This window comes from Cyprinodon tularosa, unplaced genomic scaffold (genome assembly GCF_016077235.1).
Source record: "Cyprinodon tularosa strain WSP-4 unplaced genomic scaffold, ASM1607723v1 ctg190, whole genome shotgun sequence".
NCBI lineage: Eukaryota > Metazoa > Chordata > Actinopteri > Cyprinodontiformes > Cyprinodontidae > Cyprinodon > Cyprinodon tularosa.
Window position 1 is genome coordinate 25190 of NW_024038679.1, and position 19137 is coordinate 44326.

Genomic DNA, 19137 nt, shown 5'->3' on the forward strand with positions numbered 1-19137 from the left:
TCTATCTATCTATCTATCTATCTATCTATCTATCTATCTATCTATCTATCTATCTATCTATCTATCTATCTATCTATCTATCTATCTATCTATCTATCTATCTATCTATCTACATAGAAATATATCTGGGAATCACAGTCAGTTTTAATCGCCAAATTATGACACACATGAACATATGAATGAAAATGTTGGCAAAACATTTCATTTAAAGACTCCTACGTCATCATGTAGGATAGCCAATAGCTGCACTCGTTGCTGAGGAGTGGGTCACAGCACGAGCTTCATGTTATTCTGATGACAGGAGAGCAAACAGCTCTGTGGACCCAATAAAGGCTGCTCTCTGTGTCCCGCTGAATTAAGCTGCAGTTCTGTGGGTATAAAAGTTGATCTTTTTCTCCCGCTGCGGGCTGAGAGGACCAGAGGAAACCGGAAGCTGAACGAACAGAGGTAAACGTTTAGTTAGCATTAGCATGTTTGCAGCTGTCACTGGAGCTGTCAGAGTTGAAGCAGCTAACATGTAACTAAGCTGCTATCTTAGACGGTGAATCACAGTTTGTATCTGTTTTCACATTTAGCTTAGCTAACAGTTAGCTGGTTTATACCACTGGCAGACTCAGGATTAATAGGTTTTTATTCAGTCAGTGGAATGACGGCTAGCATTAGCCTGGTTAGCTACCACCAGCATAAAGCTTGGTACAACACAGTTTATCTTCCTCTGTCTTGTTAAAAGTAGCTCTACCAGCTGCTGTTTACAGAGTGACTTATGAAAACTAGTTTTTATTTGCTCAGTTGATGTTTGTTCTGGGATTACTTGATGTTTTTGAACCGGGAAGTCCCATTAGGAGTATAATCTGTTAAAGATAGCAGCCTTTAAAAAAACTACAAACCATGCAGCAGAGGCCTGTCTACAGACATATGTTCAGGCTAAACATTTTAATCCGAAAAAGCTGTTTTAAATATTTTAGTCTCTGTTTGAATGACACCAGACAATTGTTTTCAGAAATGATTTTTGCAAAAGTATTTTTAAGACATTATAGAAAACATTATAGAAAATAGTAAAGTAGATTTATTTTCTAGATTAACTGCTAAGATATTTGCTCTTTAAAACCAATTCTGTGTTTTCTTTATCCTTTGACCTCCCTTTAAGATAATAAAAGAGCTTCATCTTGTCAATGAGGCATAAATGCATAAATCTGGTTAATCAGATTATTATAGATCAAATAAAGATTAGGGACATAAAATAAATGTAAATATTTGCTTGTAATCTTTCAAGCTTTCCCTTTAAAAGAAAAGCAGTAGAACATTCATGCTTGTTTTACATTGCGTGTAATAATAACAAAAACTGTATACACAGTGTAACATAAATATCTGAATAAGATAGGAGGTGATGTTAGTAATATAAGGAAGAAGAATAGTCGGGCTTTAATAAAAAAATATAACATTTTATCAATAGAATAAGATTAAAGATTATACATATTAATTGTGCTGTTTTATTGTTGAATTCAATAATTCTGCTGCAGTAGGCCTGATAAGAAAAATAGAAACCATGCTTTCAGTGGATGATGAGCTATTGCATATAATAGCTCTTTGATAACCCCCCTCCTGCTAAAGTAGTGTAGTAGAGGAAAACTATAAGAAGATTAGAAAATCCTTTGATAAAAGCTATTTTACTGAGAACATGAGGAGATTAGCTGAGCAGCTCACCTTCATGGCGTTGAAAACAGGGTGAGCAGGTTTGTGGCGGTGGGTGTGGCTTGCAGTGACGATGGCATGGAGATCTTTTTGTTTCTCTCACCTCTGGATCAGATCCCCTCTGTTCTCCCCCTCAGGTTCTGTTCTCATTCACTTCATGCTGCTGCTGGCTGCAGTTTCCTTTATTTGCTCTGCTGCAGATTTTTTGTTTTGTTTTTAACAATGTGTTCCTGACCTCCACCTGAACCACAGCTCTGAACTTCTGTGTTAGAGAACAGCTATTAGCCATTTTCTCTGTTTGGTGTGTTCTACCATGTGTAAAGGAAAGCTTTGTGTTTACACCTTTAAGCTTTCTCTCTCTGCTTCATTTCCTGAGAAGAGATCACTAAGGACAAACTCTTGACTCTTATGATGTATATCTATTAAATAACCAGGAGACATGGCAGCTAGGTGGGAGTATTGGCATCGGTGTTACGATACGATATATGACAAGATACTTGGGTCACGATTAGGGCTGGGTAAAAAAATAGATTTGATTGATTTTGAATCGATTCCTTTACATTTTTGCCAAATCGATGTCTAGGGAATGAGATCGGTTAGTTTTATAGTGACGCGTGTGACGTTCACATTCAAATGAGCAGGAAAGATGCACTCAAGATTATTTAAAGCCAGACAGCTGCAAATATAGCCAATAGGTTGACTGAAGACATTAACAAATGGGGGCTGACCAGCAAAAAAAAACTCTGTAATTGCTACAGACAATGCTGCAAATATGGTTTGTGCAGTGAAGATAATGCAACTCATGCATGTCTGCTTTGACACATCTGCTTACTCGAGTGAGGCTTTACTTTTCACAAACAAAACAGTTTTGTTCACATCTCAACTTTAAACTGTCTGATTTACAAGTTTGCACTTTGTGTTTAATGTGACAGGAAAAAATAAAATACATGAGTACTTTGAAACACAGTTGAACCACTTTCATTATTGTAAAAACAGATTAAATAGATTTAGAACTGTATCAATCAAAATCGAATCGATTCAGGACTTTTAACGATTAAAAAAAAGCAACCTCTTTATATGTTTATCAGATGACATTGATGGTTCAGTTACTGTGGTATCCATGTTGCTTGGGGTTTGTTTTGCTGTCTTGCTTAAAAAAATCGATACTAGGAATGGAAAGATTGATATTATATCAGGCAGCCAAAAATCACGACATATTGCTCAACAATTTCTTTTCCACACCCCTAATGACGACAGATGTAGACAGAAATTGTAATCTTACTCAGATCAGGGAAGCTGCTTAGAGTTACAGAAGGCAGCTGCTCACAAACCTGGCTTACGTCTCTTGAAGTGGCCTCGGATTAGAGTTAAACAAGCATTTTATGCATCTCCAGTTTATCACATCATTACATCATACATGTTTGTAAATAAGGAGACTTCCATGGCTCCAGCCTTATCGAAATATTTCACTCAGTTCTTAGCTGAAGGACGCTGCTCTCATTCCATTTCCAAATATTTTTGACATGTAGAATGAAGATGACTTTTTATCCAGACAGAGGAACCGTTCTAATTGGATAAACTATGTGGGGAAACATCACTTCTGACACGCAACAGGCAGCTGATATTAGGGCTTAACAGACCCACTCATCATCAATTAGAATAATCCTGACATTTCTAGATATGAGGCTGAGTAATGTCAGAGATGGCAAAAGTACTCACTTTCCGTACTTGAGTAAAAGTACAGATACTTGTGTTAAAAAATACTCTGGTAAAAGTGGAAGTACTGATTAAACTTCTTTACTCAAGTAAAAGTAACAAAGTACAGGCTTGTAAATTTACTTAAAGTATAAAAGTAAAAGTAGAAACTATTTTTTTCATGCCGTTGCCTACATTTTAAATGGATGTCTGCCAATAGGACTAGATCTCCGTTGTGTTCATTTTCAATCATCTCGTCGTCCATACTACTATGCTAACGCCACCGCCACCAAGCTGCAATGATTTGCCGCGAATGAATACCCCCGAATCTGTCGATTCATCATGTAGTGGTGCGTCAAATGCAACGTATATTCCCATCCAATTAGATTGAATTTGGTATTGATGACGTGAAAAATAACGGTAACTCCATTGAAATGATTCAAAACTGAAGTAACGAGCTAATTTTTTAAAATGTAAGGAGTAGAAAGTACAGATATTTGTATAAAAATGTAAGAAGGAGAAGTAAAAAGTTGCCATAAAATTAAGGAGTAAAGTAAAAATATCAGAAAAATCTACTTGAGTACAGTAACGAAGTATTTGTACTTCGTTACTTCCCATCTCTGAGTAATTTACATGTTGGAGGAATGTGATTGGTCGAATTGTCCTGCTTGGCTGTTGTTGTTTGTTTTGCTCTTGACTTTAACGTCAGAAATCTGACGCTCTGCGCATTTGTGTCATAAATGATAACAATAAAACAACGCCTAGCTGATGCATTTACCTTCTGTACTTCTACTGATATGTTTCCCATCAAACTGTTTACTTTAAACAGTCCAGGCGGCGCTCTGAGTAAAAGACCCATAGAAATGTTCCAGTGATGAGTTTTTCTGTTGTTCCCATCATGCATCTGGCCTGTGAGTTTGCACTGTGATGAATGATGCAGGCTGGGCCTCAAATGATAAATACATGCTGAAGCATAACACAGATACAACAAAATAAAAGTTACCTGAAGTATAGAAATGACATACATGTGTGTTATGTTTTTAGGATGGCGGGAGTGTTTGACATCGACCTGGAGACGGAGGACATCAGCGACACAGAGGTCAGCCTTTCATTAGCATCTCTAACGGCTCAGAAACGGTTTGATGGAATCACTTTAACTTCCTTCTTCTGTCTGCAGGATGATGCCTGTGAGCTGACTGTCGTGGAACCCGACAGGTAAGTTCAGGAGGTTTAAGTTCAGGGGGAAGCGGGTGCTGATGATCCGACCAAAAGGTTTCTTCTGCTCTGTTGTCATGGCAGCGCTCAAACCGAGGAGGTGGAGCTCACCAGTGAGAGCGTCAACAGAGACAGCGAGAGAGTCGGACCCGATTGTTTCGAGCTCCTTAGGGTGCTGGGGAAAGGAGCCTATGGCAAGGTGACTGTGACCACGGACGTTTGTCAATATGTGTACTTGTGTGTTCTCATGTAGGGATGCACGATATAATCGGCCCCCTATCGGTATCGGCCTGTATCGGCCTTAAAACTGAATATCGGACATCGGCCACCCCACCGATATTTAACCCGATATTTGATCAGCCTCTGAGTTTCTAAAGTCAAAAAAAAAAAAAGAAAATACAACTTCTTCTTCTTCCTCAAAAAATTATTCTTTACAGACTTAAAAACTTCTAAAGACGAGGGAAAAAATATTGATACATTAAAATATCACAATATCTTCATATGCTGATATATTGCCATTTAAAAACACCATATCAATCTCTTTTACTAATGAATATTGCTATATGTCATCGTTATGCTACGAAATCCCCCGAAAATTCACGAAATTTTGCCATATTTTTATATGTTGATATATTGACTCAGTATCGATCTATTTTACTAACAAAATCTCACAAGAATTTGCAAAATATCGCGAGAGTTTGTAACAGAACAAAGAAATTTCACGAGATTTTGAAAGGGAAATAGATCGATACCGCGTTTTTAAAAATCTATTTGATATCAGCATATGAAAATATACAGTATTTGAGTATATTATTTTTCAAAGTGTCAGAAATGGATAACAAAACTGCTATTTTCAATGATTACTTATTTTTGTCCAGCTTTAATATCGGTATCGGTTATCGGCTACATGAGTTTTAAAATATCGGCATATCGGATATCGGCCAAAATCCCAATATCGTGCATCCCTATCCTCATGTGCTCGTGAAACGCCATCAGCCTCAGCCCTAGTACTGTTCCAATTCACACCAGCAGACCGAGAAAAAACAAAGTCCCCGGATGTTGTTCTCACCCCTCCCTCCTTACCCAGCATGCATCAGAGCAGACTTGTCCATTCTTGAGATTGAAAGCTGTCCCAGCATGCACTGCAGCAGCAGCAGCTTTCAATGTAGTGCTCACAGAGCTCAGAGTATTAAGTTAAGAGGCAAGAACACTTTTAAGCATCACTATATGGCCCATTTACTGATTTAGTGCATCATTTAAAAAAAAGTTCTGATGTTGAGAGGACCGCGGCAACCAGGCAGTGGACCCCCGAGGCTAACGGCAGCCAGAGCTAATCCTATCCCGTCTGCAGCTGCCCTCTCTCTGCATAGCCGTGTATGAAGGACCGCTGTTTAATTTGGCAAAATGTTAGTTTGATATATGTGTGACTATGTGGAACTATTATTCCCCCACTAAATGAAAAAAAGTCAGAATTCATTATTATCTAGAGACTATTAATAACAGGAGGTGAAATGCAGCTCCAGATGAGCAGAGCATGTGATGTCATCAGTACGCCTCTGTTCCAGTTAACCCATATTTATGCTGCGTGTGCCTGTTCTCCCAGAGTCCACACTTTCCTCTGTTCTTCTCAATAACATACTTGGCGAGGACACAAGTCTGTACTCATGTTCTAGTGAATTGAGAAACTGCATACATTTCATCCCACATTTCAGACCTTAGCAATGGATAGCAGATGGAGCGAGCAGCAATGCGCCTAGACCAGCTGACCGACACAAAGGCATAGAATGGAGTGGTTTGAAAATGAGTCGGGAATTTTGTTCAGAATTATAATTTTCTGTCTTCTTTTTAAGGTGTTCCAGGTGAGGAAGGTTCAAGGGCCCCAAACAGGAAAAATCTTCGCCATGAAGGTCCTAAAAAAGGTGAGCCATTGCAGATTTGGGCTCATCTCGCTGCTCTCTGGATTGTTCTGCGCTCACCGTCTGTTTGTGACGCTGCAGGCAAAGATAGTCTGCAACGCCAAAGACACGGCTCACACACGAGCAGAGCGGGAGATCTTGGAGAAGGTGAGACACCCGTTCATCGTGGATCTGCTGTATGCCTTCCAGACGGGTGGGAAGCTCTACCTCATCCTGGAGTGTCTGAGCGGTAAGATGGCGCCCGGGAGTACAAAGATAAGAAAGCAAAGAAGGAGCTGTCTGTAGCTGTGCTGTGTTTCTGCAGGAGGAGAGCTGTTCATGCAGCTGGAGAAGGAGGGCATCTTCATGGAGGACACGGCCTGGTGAGATTCACGCTGAGCCTCAGAGCCGCATCACTTTGAACCAATTCAGCTCTAACGCTGTTTGTGTTTAGTTTCTACCTGGGAGAGATCACCATGGCCCTGGGTCACCTTCACTCTAGCGGGATCATTTATCGAGACCTGAAACCTGAGAACATCATGCTCTGTCAGCAGGGTGAGGAAGCAGAAGGTTTATTCTGCATGATATGACGAACCTGTTGGCGCTCGGCTGTTTGTACTGATTTGTTGATTTTTGGTTAGGACACATCAAGCTGACGGATTTTGGCCTCAGTAAGGAGTCCATTCATGATGGAACCATCACACACACCTTCTGCGGCACCATCGAGTACATGTGGGTAACCCTGCAGACCGACCCCAAACCCGAGCCCTAACCTACATGAACTGCACAAAGAAAAGCTGAGCTTGATTAATAACAGCCTGTGTAAAAAGGCGCAGATCCACTGGAGGTTTTATCTCCATGACGCATCACATCGGTTCTCAACTACAGAAAGGGAAAGTGAAGTAAGAATAGCAGAAGTGGTATTTTCTCTGACAAACTCAGTCTGTGAAGGAAACTTGCTGAAAGATTCAGCTTCCCTGGAAAAGCTTGAACTAATTGAACTGAATATTATGTGGGCTGCAGTAAAGTCTGGCTGCTGTGAACAGATATAACTGAACTGGCTCCTCTGTAATGTTACCTTTTGTCGATCTCTGACTGCAAAGGTCATTTTGTTCCATTATGGAAAAAACAAAACAAAATTAAATTTAGCAATGAAACCTTAAAGTCGTAGTGAAGCGGCTGTTCCAAAACGTTGTTTCCGAATTCTCCCGAGTGGTGCCCGACTTTACGCGAGTGAATAAAGTGAATGTGATTGGTCATTTATCAAGGGGGCGGGATTGTTGAGGCCGAAGGTTCGCAAACAAATTTGATTGTGGCCGGTTTGTCGGAAGCATCTTGCTAACCAGTTAGCAACTTAGTGCTAGTAGGTTCCCAATGGGAAATTCCATTGGGACCAAGTAGCTCTAAATTGGTGACTTAAAAACGACACTGTCAAGGAACGCTATGGACAGAGGAAACATGAAAGAGGAGGAGAGTTTAGTGTCGGAGGTTGTGGATGAGTCTCGTCCGTCATACATTTTTTATTTAGAGGAGGAAAGCGGGACGAAGATGTTGTGGAAGAGGATGCCAGGGCGGCAGAAGCTTGGATTGGTGTAGAAGGCTTACAGCCGTACATGTTTGAACCCTTGCCTCGCAACGCTGCCAGTTCTGTTAGCTCTATGCCTGCTGAAGACACAGACGTCCATCCCCGTGGGACGGAACTCCATGGGAAAGGAAATGATTCTTATTTCAACCGTTGCGTATATTAGCTGCGACATATGAATCAAGACGCTATGACCGAAATCATTTGATTGACAGATGATATTTGATATATGATTGGCCGAATTTAGGTGTTCAGGCTGACGTATAACTAACTGGCCTGCAGAAGATAACGGAGAAATAAAAAAACAGATTTTAAGACAGGATTTTGTCTACAGACAAACTGAGGATGTTTATCAGCTTAATGATAGTTTTCATCTGTTTCTTTGTTCAACTCTCAGAACTTGTTCTGTCTCTTTGCTCCAGGGCTCCAGAGATCCTCAACAGATCAGGTCACAACAGAGCAGTGGACTGGTGGAGCCTCGGGGCTCTGATGCACGACATGTTGACTGGATCGGTAAGCTGGAGGCCGCAGGGGAAGGATATTGATTAGTGGAGGGTTGGGGGACTCATGTCTCATTTCTTTAGTCTGAATTTAAACAGAGTTCCAGTGGGTCATTAAAATGAATTTGAAAAAACAAGTTTAAGACGCAAGAAAGTTTTTGAAATCAATTATAAAAAAAAAAAAAAAAAACACCCGTCCTTGTTTTAAGATATTTAAGAAAGTCCATGAATTATTTTTTTTTTTATTATTATTTGTGTATTGTTCATGCATGTAACTTTTCCACATGCATATTACATTTATTTCTTTATTTACATATATTACATTTAATAAGGTTTGAAAAGGGTACAATCCTGAAATAAAACTTTGACAAACGTTTTAATGAAAATGAAAATAAGAGTTTTTTTAAGAACTTTATCAAGATTAGAAAATTTTTCATATCTTACTTGTTTACATTTCTTGATGCAATTTCCATTACTTAAAATTATCTTTTTTAGATAAATTTTTATTGTTTTTTTAAACTATGTTTCACAGATGACATTCTCTTCCTTTCAAGCCCAATCAAATTAATTATCCGAACCACTAAAAATGTTGTCTCTAACGTTCGCACAGACCAACAGAAATGCTTCTGTGCTCCTCAGATCAGATTTTAATTTTCAAAATGTGTCTTTTGGTTTCGGCAATAATGGAAAAAAATCTACTCCACAGAGAGGAGCTTTTCTCCGCTCAGATTACTCCTAATAAAGTGTTTATCAAAATGCGATCAGGTTAAAAAGCACACTGCTCTGTTACATCTTTTATTTTATTTGAATCAATTTTACTGAGTCGATCTCTTAAATTGAGGGGCCCATTATCAGTGTACATCTTTAGATGTTTTTATTTAAGTCCAATAAAAACGACTAATCTTTCTTTTTAAAATATACAACTCACCACTAGATGGCATCGGTGAGCAATTGAATTTACCGCACATTTACTAGCAATTCATTCAGTTTTTTTTTTTTATTGAGAAAATATTCAGTGGTCTCAATCTTTCCCTCTTCCGTGTTTATAACCTGTGTCTTTTTACCTGTGATGTTTTCTGTTGCATAGCAACGGTTGTTAACCATTTGTTTGCCGTCTTCTCCCCCCAGCCTCCTTTCACGGCTGAAAACAGGAAGAAGACGATCGATAAGATCCTGAAGTGTAAAGTGAATCTTCCTCCATATCTGACGGTCGATGCCAGAGACCTGATCAAGAAGGTCTGTAACTAAAAAACACGCTGGAAGTTTTTCTGCACTAGAAACACGCAGGGATGCTTGGTTTCCCACTAGATCGATGCTTCAGGGAGGAAGTGCAGTAACTGTGTGCATATTTCTTTGTGAAATAGAAAATTTTTTGGATAAAACTAGAAGGCAGGATAGAAATATAAAAATATAAAACACAAGAACTGAAATAATGAATCTGGACATTTCTGGCATGTTAACTTTTCACCAACATGTGGGGATTGAAAACAGCAACATTTCCAGATTTCTCCTGGCTTGACTGGAGAGTTTGCCTCAGTTTGTAGCAGAGCATTAGCATCAGATGAAAGAGAAGTTCATTTCTACAAAAAAATATAAAATATCTGTGCATTAGATTAAAATAAAAACATTAGCAAAAATAAACTCAGAAATGTCAATGATTAAAGGAAACAAATGCCCAAATTTTAACCAAGATATATTCTGACTTTGAGAATCAATTCAGAAAACAGATTTTTCTTTTTAACTCAGCCCTACTTTACAAAGATTGGTTCGTACAAGCCGGATTTATTTTATTTAACTAATTTCCCACAGTCCTTCCAGCTTCCACTACTTTATTCATTTGCTGTTACACTAATAATCATGAATCTATTCTAAATCTCGAGAATCTGAACGGAATTGATTCCTGAAATTTGAATTGATTTCCAGCCCCTTTTATAAAGTCAGAAATTTACTTGAGAAAAGTTCATGGAATGTAAGAGGAAAAATTACTGAATTTTAAAGAAATACGAGTTTTTAATTTAAATTTTAATTCAATTTAGTTTATTTCTATAGCTCCAATTCACAACATATGTCATCTCAAGGCACTTTATAGAGACAGTTCAACCAGATCCTACAGTCAGATTGATTCAAAGTTTTCTATCTAAGGAAAACAGGTTGATTGCATCGACTCTTTGACTCGAAGGCAATCCTTCACACTGAGCATGCCCGTTCAGTTTCTTACAAAACTTCCTACAAAACATGCAGGAAGTATTGTCTAAGGTTGAAGTGATGCATTTAGATGGTTCCTGGTTGCATCCGCCGCTCAATGCAGAAACAGGCGGATCCTAAACAGAGGCCATGTCCTACTGAGGCAGACACGGGAACAAATCCTGCATGTAAACACACTTCAGGAAATGCTATAAAAGCAACTTAGATTTAAACCATATCTGGCATTTTGTGTTGGGAAATATTAGATTTAACACACAGTAAACCTGTTTTTTTCCTCTGCAGATTTCTGATTTTACAATATCAGAGTATATTTAATAATGGAAATTCCTATAATATTTTAAAATACATTTTTTGGCAGAAATTACACTTTTAAACTTTAGAGATTTTTTTAGAGGATTTTGTTTTGTTATAAGTAAAATTTATCTGTTTTCTGGGGACTGAAATGTACTTTTATTTTCCTTTCATCTACATATACTCCGCTGTACAGACAGGAACTTGTAAACAGTTTAAAACGCCTCATTCAGTCCTCACTTTTATTATTATTATTATTATGGCTGCAGAGCTTCATTCACTTTGATCTTTTCAAACGTCTAAAGGTCTCTGTGGTTCCAGGAACGTTCTTATTGACACAGAGCAGCATGGAAATAAACTCAGAGCTTGTAAACGTAAAGAAGCAGCAGCAATGAGCTTGAAGTTAACATGAATTAAAACAAAATGCAAAGATCAGAAATGCAAAGCTGTACTTGGAACTTTAGGTGATGACAAGTTTTGATTGTGATGCGAGGATCAGGAGAGGATTTATTACCTGGGAGGCTTAATGTTATTTAACTTTTATTATTAAAATATGATACTGGATAAAAATGGGATGATTTCATTTGTTTGTTTAAAAAAAAAAAAAAAACAGTTTGAGGTTTTTGTGTTTGTTGTTGGTTTGTTGTGCTATGTCGATAAAAGGCTTCTAGAGAATTACCCATTAGGACTAAAATGACATAAAAAAAAAAATATAGATTTAATTAATGGAAACCTATAAAACTCTGGTCAGACACGTCCTGGGTGGGATTGGTTAAGCAGAACATTACAGATAAAATCTACTTGAGTCCTCCAGTTAGTCATAAATTTCCTCTCCTCAGTTTACAGACAGGATCTTTCACTTAATTGTATTTTTTAATGACCTGCTGCCATCAGTTCTTAAATGAAGTTAAGAAGTCTCACTGCCAGAAGTTTCTGTGAAACAGAACAACTCTGCCCCCTGCTGGCAGAAACTGATGCTACAGTAGAGACTTGAAAAAACAGAAAACTCAGGATTAAATGGAAATCAGTGGTAAAGTAAATGTTGAAAAAAAAACCAACAACAAAACAAAAACACACCGCTGTGGAGATGATTAAATGTCTGCATGTTTGTATCTTTCAGCTGCTGAAGAAGAATCCGTCTCAGAGAATCGGTTCTGGTAAAGGTGACGCCGCTGATATCCAGGTGAATCCCAGTTACTGCAAACCAGCTGTGATCAATATAGAACCATGAAAACATCCAATCAATGATTAAATAACAACCTGTGTGGAAGAAATGCTTAGATAAAACTCAATAAACCTGAATAATATGTTTAATTTGACGTAAAAACTGTTTAATTTCTGGATTTTAGAATTTTTTTGTTTTTTCAAATTACAAAAACTTGTCTTTGCAACAATAATTGAACAGAATTCACCCCATAAGTTCCATCAGAGACCTGTCTGTGTGAAGCAGTCAGTGAAACTGCTGAATTCTGCTCAGTGTCTCTGGTGTTGGTGAAAAGAAACAGCTTCCTTGATGGGATTTTTTTTTTTTTTTTTTTTGCATAACAGCAAGTGTTTTTTTCTTTCTGTGGTGAAAAACGGCAAACAAAGCAAGAAATGTGATTTTTTTTTTTTTTTTTAAATAATGTTTAAAGGTTTGATAGAAGTGCTGCAGTTTGTTGACTTTCTCTTTTCTGCAGAAACATCCGTTCTTCAGGCACATCAGCTGGGAGGAGCTGCTGAATAAGAGAGTGGAGCCGCCATATAAACCCCAGCTGGTGAGGCTTCTTCTTCTGCAGCCATTATGTTTGCACGCTACTCCCACGTTATAAACTGCTGCCAGTTCTGTCCAGTTTCCAAACATCTTGCTCCTATTTTCTCTTATGTTTTCTCACTTTTTAAAACTGTAATTGGTTCTTAATGGCTTCCTTGTGTCTCTCTCCGCTGTGTGGCGTTGTCGTTGCCCTCCTGGCAGCATTCAGAGGAGGACGTGAGCCAGTTTGACACCAGGTTCACCAGACAGACTCCGGTGGACAGTCCAGACGACACCAGGCTGAGTCACAGCGCAGAGCTGGCCTTCGCTGTGAGCGGCTCTGCCTTCATCATGTTCTCATCATCAGCATGCGTCTACACCTTCTCATCTCTTTGTTCTCCTGCAGGGTTTCTCCTTCGTGGCCCCGTCGGTCCTGGAGAGCCTCAAAGAGGGGTTCTCATTTGAACCTCGGTCGCGTCACATGCGCCGCCACAACAGCAGCCCACGGACGCCCATCAGGTAACAGAAGGATCCCCAATAGCACTGAGGCGCCAATAAAGTCAAAGACAAACTGAGCAGCTTCTATAGGAAGGTCGTCCATAATCAGTCCTCCATGATGGATCCTGTGGAGTTATGAAGCTGAGACAGAGGCATTTCTTGCTAGAAATAAGATTAAAATTTATTTAACGTCCTCAGATGGAGAGAATCGGGCTCTATGCCTGATGCAAGCTCAGTACATACATTTATACCTTACAAAATCAATCACACACACACTCCCCCCTCACACTTGAACATTGAAGCAAAACAGCTTGAGTTCATCACGGCCAATTTCTGTTAGGTTAATATACACTATATTGCCAAAAGTATTTGCTCACCCATCCAAATTATTGGAATCAGGTGTTCCAATCACTTCCATGGCCACAGGTGTATAAATTCAAGCACCTAGGCATGCAGACTGTTTTTACAAACATTTGTGAAAGAATGGGTCGCTCTCAGGAGCTCAGTGAATTCCAGCGTGGAACTGTGATAGGATGCCACCTGTGCAACAAATCCAGTCGTGAAATTTCCTCGCTCCTAAATATTCCACAGTCAACTGTCAGCTGTATTATAAGAAAATGGAAGTGTTTGAGAACGACAGCAACTCAGCCACGAAGTGGTAGGCCACGTAAACTGACGGAGCGGGGTCAGCGGATGCTGACGCGCATAGTGCGAAGAGGTCGCCAACTTTCTGCAGAGTCAATCACTACAGACCTCCAAACTTCATGTGGCCTTCAGATTAGCTCAAGAACAGTGCGCAGAGAGCTTCATGGAATGGGTTTCCATGGTCGAGCAGCTGCATCCAAGCCATACATCACCAAGTGCAATGCAAAGCGTCGGATGCGGTGGTGTAAAGCACGCCGCCACTGGACTCTAGAGCAGTGGAGACGCGTTCTCTGGAGTGACGAATCGCGCTTCTCCATCTGGCAATCTGATGGACGGGTCTGGGTTTGGCGGTTGCCAGGAGAACGGTACTTGTCTGACTGCATTGTGCCAAGTGTAAAGTTTGGTGGAGGGGGGATTATGGTGTGGGGTTGTTTTTCAGGAGCTGGGCTTGGCCCCTTAGTTCCAGTGAAAGGAACTCTGAATGCTTCAGCATACCAAGACATTTTGGACAATTCCATGCTCCCAACTTTGTGGGAACAGTTTGGAGCTGGCCCCTTCCTCTTCCAACATGACTGTGCACCAGTGCACAAAGCAAGGTCCATAAAGACATGGATGACAGAGTCTGGTGTGGATGAACTTGACTGGCCTGCACAGAGTCCTGACCTCAACCCGATAGAACACCTTTGGGATGAATTAGAGCGGAGACTGAGAGCCAGGCCTTCTCGTCCAACATCAGTGTGCGACCTCACAAATGCGCTTCTGGAAGAATGGTCAAAAATTCCCATAAACACACTCCTAAACCTTGTGGACAGCCTTCCCAGAAGAGTTGAAGCTGTTCTAGCTGCAAAGGGTGGACCGACGTCATATTGAACCCTATGGATTAGGAACGGGATGTCACTTAAGCTCATATGTGAGTCAAGGCAGGTGAGCAAATACTTTTGGCAATATAGTGTATCTTTCACTGGTCAGATGGATCGTCTCAAAACCACAGTCCTCCCCTTCATGCCATGAAGGAAGCTGTGTGACTCATTCTTATCTCTCAGGACCTTCGTTTGGAGCCTGTGAGGCTAAGAACAGACATACCTCAACATGTTTTACTCCACAATCCCTTTATTAGTACCTGATGTTTTAGCACATCGAGCTTCAGTTTCCCATCCTCTGTTGTGTCGTTTCATTAAACTTTATTCCTGCTGCATACTGACAGCACAGTCCTGTTTGGTTACAGTCTGATCGAAACTGGTTTAGTTTTTATTCAAATTAAAACTATTAAAAAGTGACTGAAAGCTGAATTTAAAGCTAGAGAAGGTTTGTTAAAGAATAGGTAGAAATCTGGAAGTGTTGAGTCTTCCTGCTAGAGATGGACCCATAAGCCACTGTTTTTGTATTAGTATCAGTAACCCCTCCATGTGTTCAACCATGCGCCGAGATCACATGAAGCTTCTGCATTGCTTCATTTGTTGATCAATGTTTTGGTTTTGTTTAAATTTAGACCTTTATTTTTTATTATTATTATTGTATCATTTTTAATCATGTAGATGGAGGATGAAAAAGCAATACTGGCTCCAATAACTGCTAAAAATATCAGCAGCACATTTTGGGATCCGTTAGATTGATCTAAACAATCAGTTTCACATCAGCCCTAAAAACACCATCAATCCCTGGATATCTGGTTTCATTGTCTCATTTTTCATGGTTTCATTCATTTAGGGACAAAATAAAGCATTGAAATGATCTCTAATAACCTGCAGGAAGTCAAAGTCAGACTTCATAAACTGTTTCAGTTCAAATAAACACCAAAGTTTGAATCAAATTGAAGCTTCCAGGTCGACCATGTAGTTAAGGGCTTACTGAGAAATAAAATATAACGATGCAACAGACTGGAGACCCTAAATAATTATGTATAACCACTTCACTCTATATTATGTAAATATCAATACGTTTTATTTAGAGATTTAGATTTTTAAGCTATTTAAATGTATAGTTCATTTTAAATTAACAGTGGGACTCCATTAAAAAACAGGAGTGTGATTAACAGCAATGGATCGAATTTTAATCACCAACCTTTTGATTTAAAGACACCTTTGCCCCTAATTTATTAAATAAGTAATAAATGAGGACAGCAAAACACAAATTTATTGTTTCAATATCAGGATTATTAAAGTAAATTAAATTACCAGGTTGGTTGGAAGTTATAATCATTTAGCTTTTTTAAAACGCTGCCCATATTTTATGCCACTTTAAAAAAATGACTAGAGGTAATTAACGATACGTTAACATTCATTAAAGCACAACTCCTGCTGTTCAATGTGATAAAACCTCTATAGCAACAAGGCATACAGTGCTGCCTTGAAGAGTTTGACTTTTTCTGTAGACAGAAGGTAAAGTTTAGTTTCTAAAACAGAACTTTAGCAATAAATAAAGCAATCACTTTTGAGAGCTTTTGCTAATCCACACACAATATTTAGTGCGTTTAAAGCTTATAAACCACTAAAGCTACACCAGTTTTTTTTTTTTTATGCATTTAAATCTATACAATTATTTAATCAATATCAATGTGTTAAAGTCCCAACCCCCTTTGTAAAATATATTTTAGTCATTTAATTATTTAATGGTGTATTTTATCATTTACTTGCATATTTAAGTATTTATAATATATATAACATTTTAATCTTGTTTTAATGTAAAAAAAAAAAGCTCTACTTATTTCATGGTACATTTATTTGTTTCATGATGTATTTTGGCTCTTTATAAACCTCATCTGGAACTGCTGGTTTAGCTGATAAAATTATTTAGCCCCGTAGATTCCAGTCATATGCCAACTTCAGCACAGGCTCACTAAAGCCTCTTTACCACTGAAAATAGCGGGCTAACGCGTGTTTTTCAAACATGGGTCGACCCGCTAACAATCGGCATATGGCTTCCTTCCCATTGGCATAAAAAGCTGGTCTAACCCCTCGCTGGCATTTTTTCTGTTCTGCTTTCCCATTGCGGTGTCCATATTATCTGTAAAACTCCCTGCATAATTATAATAAAGCTATTTATATGCATAAATCAAGCGGAACACTACGTACTGCTCCACTTGTGAAAGCAAAATCTGTTGGGCTCTTTTTGGCATCAAGACAATTATTCTTATTGCCACATTGTTGCCACTGTTTTAAAAAGAAAAAGCCAATTGTTCCCGGGTTTAAACCGTTTTTTTTGGCCATTGGTAACTAGACAGATTATAATTCAAATATTTAGATTCAAATAGAACTAAACAATCTGAGTTTTAAGCTCATTTAAAGGGTTTTATAAGAATGTTTGATCAAATTGTTTGATGTTGATCAAGCTATTGTCTCACCGACACAAATTTCTTTATTAGAAGCTATAATTAGCAGATTTGAACACAGTTCTTTCCATCCTTCCTGCTATCGGCAAACATTATTATATAGTAGAAGAAGAGATAACGGCATTAGATGTGATCGAAGGGAGACCCCTACATGGTCATAATTAATGCATTCAGCGTTACTGTAAACATTGGTTAGGGGGCCGACTTTAGGAGTTTCCTTAAAGCATGTTACTGCCTTACTGTTAGCTGCTGAAATCTCTGCTCTCTAAGTTAATGTTGCCTGAATTAAATGAAGAAAAAAAGACCTTCTGTTTTTTTTTTTTTTAAGTTTTACATCTTAATGCATGTGATTTTATAAAATAATTGTCTGAACTATAAACCATTAAAACCAGTAAACACATTAGTAGTTCAATCTGGGGCGTTTTGATAAATGGTCCTTTTTTCTTCTTCTCTCAGTCCTCTGAAGTTTTCTCCTGCCGGACCCTTTAAGTCCAGCCTGGACGGGGAGCCGGACCTCTTCTCCCCCACGTCTCCACCTGCTGCTCCGCCTCGCGCCCCGCTGGAAAACGGAGCAGCCAGTCAGCCGATCAAGACGCCTTCAAGGAACAAGAAGAAGAAAGACCATCGGAGATGAAGCAGCAATCTCCCCAAGGTTCATTTCTGCTCCTACAAACGGTTTCTGCCCAGCGAGCGCCCAGGCAGGAGGAGTTAGGAAAGTGGATCAACAGAGATGCGTCTGAAAGCGGGAATAATCAGAGGAATTCTGCCTCTCCTGGGAAATTATCCGCAGATCGGCTCCCAATAAGTCCAGTTAACAAGAAAACAAAACGTCTGGACGTATTTAATTAAAAAAGGGCAGAGAGCTATTGATTTTCCTTTAGCAGCTTCCCTGTGAATTTATGATGGGTGGAGGGGGGGGGTGATGGATTGACTGGAAGCTCTGGTGTTTAATTACAGCGAAAGGAAGTAGTGATTTAAGGAGTCCACCAGAGCTGGAACATCTGGGCAGATGTTTAATTAGAGAAAATATGAAAACAACCTTTAGCCTCCAGGAGCTCTAACAGGATTTCTGCTTCTTTTTCCTTCTTCCTGTTTGGTGTTTCATTTATTTCTGCATGCGTGTAACGTGATGGGGAACCCTCTTCTGGTTGACGACTCATCGTCCAACACACCTTTTTTTTTGTTTTTTGTTCTTTTGTTGCCTCCAAAGGAGAACAATCAACCAATCAGAGCAGGCTCCGCCTTAATGAGACAGGAAGTAAAAAGAATCCTCGTCTTCGACTTTGAAATTCTGAGTTTGTTGAATGTGACATGGACTTTTTAGGACTGTGTGAATGTATATAGAAACCTACTGATTGGGTAATCATTGAATGTTAGGTTTTATGTTCTTTTCTTGTCTTCTGCCAAAGTTATTCACAGGATTTATCACCTGATCGGATCAAAGGGACTCACCCCATCATGATCTGCTCTAGACACGGTGCTCTCTGAAACAGAACTGTTTGGTTTTTTTAAACAAACTGTTTATGCAAAAACAGTGATGATCGGAGGAATATGATCGTGTTCTTCCTCAATCAGGAATCACTCAGGAAGGACTCAGAAACTAATCTGTTGTTCTGCTTCATCATACAGGCATCCAGAGCCGTATAAGGAACAGGTTATACATGCAGATGTATAGATGTTATTGATAATAATCATGTTTATACAGATGTTTGTGTCACTGTGTTGCTGATCACATCCCTATCCGATCCTCTGGATCCTTCTCTGCTGCTGTCTGTAAATGGAATAAATAGTAGAACATAGTTTAAATCGGATGTTTACATACTAATAGTTCAATATTTATTTTCTGCTATCGGATTAAA

At 39.0% G+C, this 19137-nt stretch overlaps 1 protein-coding gene across 1 annotated transcript; it reads left to right on the top strand.

The window, feature by feature from the left end:
- The first annotated feature begins 255 nt into the window (after positions 1–255).
- Positions 256–18740, top strand: LOC119782278 (ribosomal protein S6 kinase beta-2-like). The gene is made up of 16 exons (XM_038283172.1): positions 256–447; positions 4432–4486; positions 4565–4602; positions 4687–4801; positions 6453–6521; positions 6600–6747; positions 6823–6880; positions 6952–7052; positions 7139–7229; positions 8502–8592; positions 9708–9815; positions 12196–12258; positions 12755–12832; positions 13030–13137; positions 13214–13326; positions 17735–18740. Exons 2-16 carry the CDS (start codon positions 4433–4435, stop codon positions 17910–17912), a joined length of 1413 nt encoding a protein of 470 aa, XP_038139100.1. The 5' UTR covers positions 256–447; position 4432; the 3' UTR covers positions 17913–18740.
- The last annotated feature ends 397 nt before the right edge of the window (positions 18741–19137 follow it).

Bases quoted from the DNA above. Each gene is read 5' to 3' on its own strand.
- LOC119782278 (XM_038283172.1), top strand. From the start codon at position 4,433: ATGGCGGGAGTGTTTGACATCGACCTGGAGACGGAGGACATCAGCGAC. The intron at 4,603-4,686 runs GTAAGTTCAGGA...TTGTCATGGCAG, and splicing joins ACTGTCGTGGAACCCGACAG to CGCTCAAACCGAGGAGGTGG. The intron at 7,053-7,138 runs GTGAGGAAGCAG...ATTTTTGGTTAG, and splicing joins CATCATGCTCTGTCAGCAGG to GACACATCAAGCTGACGGAT.